Source organism: Primulina tabacum, chromosome 15 (genome assembly GCF_025594145.1).
Source record: "Primulina tabacum isolate GXHZ01 chromosome 15, ASM2559414v2, whole genome shotgun sequence".
In the NCBI taxonomy this organism is placed as follows: Eukaryota; Viridiplantae; Streptophyta; class Magnoliopsida; order Lamiales; family Gesneriaceae; genus Primulina; species Primulina tabacum.
Window position 1 is genome coordinate 36,951,306 of NC_134564.1, and position 3,435 is coordinate 36,954,740.

Consider the following 3,435-nt stretch of genomic DNA (forward strand, 5'->3'; position numbering starts at 1 on the left):
TCGCAATGTACGTAGCAAGTGCTAGAAGATCGGATTGAGTTCATTAATAGGAACATAATTATTTAAAAAATGAACTTATAATAACATATATATTACGTGCTCAAGAAATTCATAAACTACATGAAATCATTAAAAATATCTGAAATTTCAAACTGCAAAATGTCGCTGCAGCTTTCCTTTGGTTCATCTTGATCAGTGCTGCTTATACTGTAGATATAGTTCGAATTAGAATGCAACGGGGCCGGACTCGAGGAAGGGGTCGATATATTCGACAGAACGGACTGGAAACCAAAATCATGGCTGCTATTAGAGTGAAAGGTAGGAGTCTCTGAGGATGAATTTATCGGATCCAGGACGTGTTGGTCGGACCCGTTACAGCCATAGTTCATTAATGGTGCATAATCTTCTGTCAAATTTGTGGACATTCCATTGTTATCCTGCCATTCATTAATAAACTCTTGGACTTCTTCGGTTGGCCTGAACCCGGAATGAATATGTGGGAGTTTTTCAACGTGGCCGCCGTATTGAGTGAACTGGTAAGCCTGATCATGCTCGAACAGAGCAGCAGAAGGTGTAGAATCCAAACAAGGATCAGAGTTTTGCAAATCTTGAATCGGGTTTTGCATTTGGGAAGAATAATTGATTGGTGAAGCTGTGGGTATTAGAAACTCATGGTTTTGGCGCTGAGTGGATAAAAGGGAAGTGGCTAATCTTATCAACTGAGGATTGATAAAAGGTTGCAATCCTAATAACCTCGAAAAATTCATTTGGGGGGGTGTCGAATTGTCGTAGAAAGATGAGCGCAGGATTGTGGAAAGGTCCAGAAGATCAAGTCGAGGACTGTGGGTCACGGGGTCTATTCCCATCCGGAGAAGCCTTTTTCGAATATGCGTGTTCCAGTAATTCTTGATCTCATTATCAGTTCGTCCCGGGAGTCGAGCAGCAATTGCGGACCACCTATCAAGTCAAAAGAACAACACTTGTAACTTTTTGAGCCCACCAAATATTTGGAAAAGGTGGGGAAATTGAAAATGTTTACATACTTGTTTCCCAAGATGCTGTGAAGTTGAATGATTGTCTCTTCTTCTTCAAATGAAAATCGTCCCCTCTTGATATCGGGCCGGAGGTAATTCGTCCACCTCAACCGGCAACTCTTTCCACACCTTTGCAATCCTATACATGTATCAAACAAAATCAATTAAACTTCTGAGTTTGGCTGACACATCAAGAAACAAAAAAAAAAACATCAAGAAACAAACCAGCATTCTTCGGAAGAGTTCTCCAGTTTCCACAGCCGTTCATGTTGATATAATCAACGAGCTTCTGATCTTCTTCCGGCGTCCACGGCCCTTTCTTGAGTCCATTTTTGTCACAACAAGGACTTCTCCCCATTCCAATAGATGTCTCTGTATCCTAAATTTAGAGTTGTAATAATTAAGATTAATAAGCTCCAATGATTGTGGAGGGAAAATAAAGTACGTAGGATCCGTATATTAATATAGTAAGTCATTGGATTTGTGATGTAGTATATATAGTGGGGGAAGAATTGAGGCTTAAGGTCATATAAAATTTTCGTCCAAGTGAATCGTTACCGTCCTTGTTACAAACTTATGCAACGTGTCCCTTCTCTTCTATTTGTAGGCTGTATAAATTGTCAATTCGCTGTATCTTTTTCCTCCTTCACTCAAATCTCTCGTAGTACCAATAATTATTCACTTTCGTGTACCATTAACTAATCTCCTACAACTAATTTACCCTTCAACTTTAGGTAAATATAAGATATATGCAAAAAAAAAAAAAAATCGTTAATTGGATGGTAAATGGTTTATAAGTATATGTCTATAATAGAGAGAGCTACAAATCATATGTTGGACACACACGCTACATATATGTAAAATATGATCATTTGTTTATGTATAATATATGTTTACTTTTCAAATATTTGTTCTAAATATAATTTTATGTATTTAAATGATGATTAAATAGAGTTTAAGGTGTTTGCCAAATAAATGTGGATAATTATTGATGAGATATTTTAAATATACTAATAAGTACATAAAATAAAATCTCTATTTATATAGAATGTTGAGATGAATCGAAAAGATATATATATAATCTCTCCATGAGTAAGTAAATTCCTCAACACAACTTAGGCAGAGTCGTGGAGCCAAGTCCAGTCTACTCTACATGTATCTACTTTGAATTTTTGGGGCGAGCACAAAGTAAACTGCCTAAAAGAAATTTAAGTCCTTGTGGTTCACAATTCTTAGAAATTGGGAAACAAAAGGCGGGACGAAAAGGGTTGTAGCACACTTTTCTCATTTTGTAATTGTAAAAATACTAATTCATAATTACCACATAATTAATAGTTATAACTTGTATTATTAAGCATCGACCTAGTTAAATATATAACTAGCTTTGGTGTTTTTAAATATACAAACAAAAATTATATATATCCTTTTTTATTTTAATTAATAGAATTTTTATTTTTAACTTCAATTTAAATTATCATCACAATTTAAAACGCGTGTGAGATGTAAAATTTAAAACAAAATGTATGCATCATATCATACTTTGTAACGTGACCGAACTATTTTTGACAATGCCTCCAATATCATTGTCAAAATCGCAGCTTTTGATAAAAGGAAAAGAACAAAAAAAAGGGCCAGCAAATTTACAACATATTGATTTGGTCAAATATTTGATTAACAAAGATAATGACTGAAGATAAGCACTGTCCATTATTTTTCTGACATATATATATAACTCTACATGCCTATTTCAGTAGGTAAATAGATTAGCCAACACGATTACGCATTGACAATAGATATAACCTTTTGTTTTCCTTAAAAAATTTGTTGATCAAATCCAAATCCAAATAAATAAGGAACTTCTATAATAATTAGTTTATTTTTATTTATTAATTATAAAATTATTTTTCCCTCAAATATTCTTTTTCATCAAAATTCATTTCGAATTTAGTTTGACAGAAAATAAATCAATTCAATGTCATTATGCTTCAAATGAAGCGTAATATATAATATTATATTAAATTGTAGTATAAACATAAACATCATTAAAGTGAGAGATAGTTATATAACCTAAGTTTTATTGTAAATTACGCAAATTACACATTAATTAGCGTCAATTAAACGTTAAACTTTCTCGTAGGAGATGATACTAGAAACTACACTGGGACAATAAATGTATACATATCACTCAAAATGCATACCCTTAACCTCATGAATTTATGAGAAAAAAATTATATATAAAGTATATTTGGGAACATTCGTTATTTAGTTATTCCTCGATACAAATTAAATAAAAACACCAATGACCTTTTAGTTTTTTAGACAATGTTAATATGTGAATATCTAAATGTACTATCATTAAATTTGACACTATTTGTATATTATTGGTGCATGTGAACGTATA

The 3,435-nt window shown here is 32.8% G+C and overlaps 1 protein-coding gene across 1 annotated transcript; it reads right to left on the reverse strand.

Annotated features, from left to right (window-relative positions):
- On the reverse strand, positions 1 to 1,549 carry LOC142527936 (transcription factor MYB41-like). Its single transcript, XM_075632937.1, has 3 exons — positions 1,260 to 1,549; positions 1,044 to 1,173; positions 1 to 957 (listed from the first exon to the last, which is right to left on the reverse strand). The coding sequence occupies exons 1-3, from the start codon at positions 1,390 to 1,392 to the stop codon at positions 117 to 119; spliced, it is 1,104 nt and encodes a 367-aa protein (XP_075489052.1). The 5' UTR covers positions 1,393 to 1,549; the 3' UTR covers positions 1 to 116.
- Between the last annotated feature and the right edge of the window lie 1,886 nt (positions 1,550 to 3,435).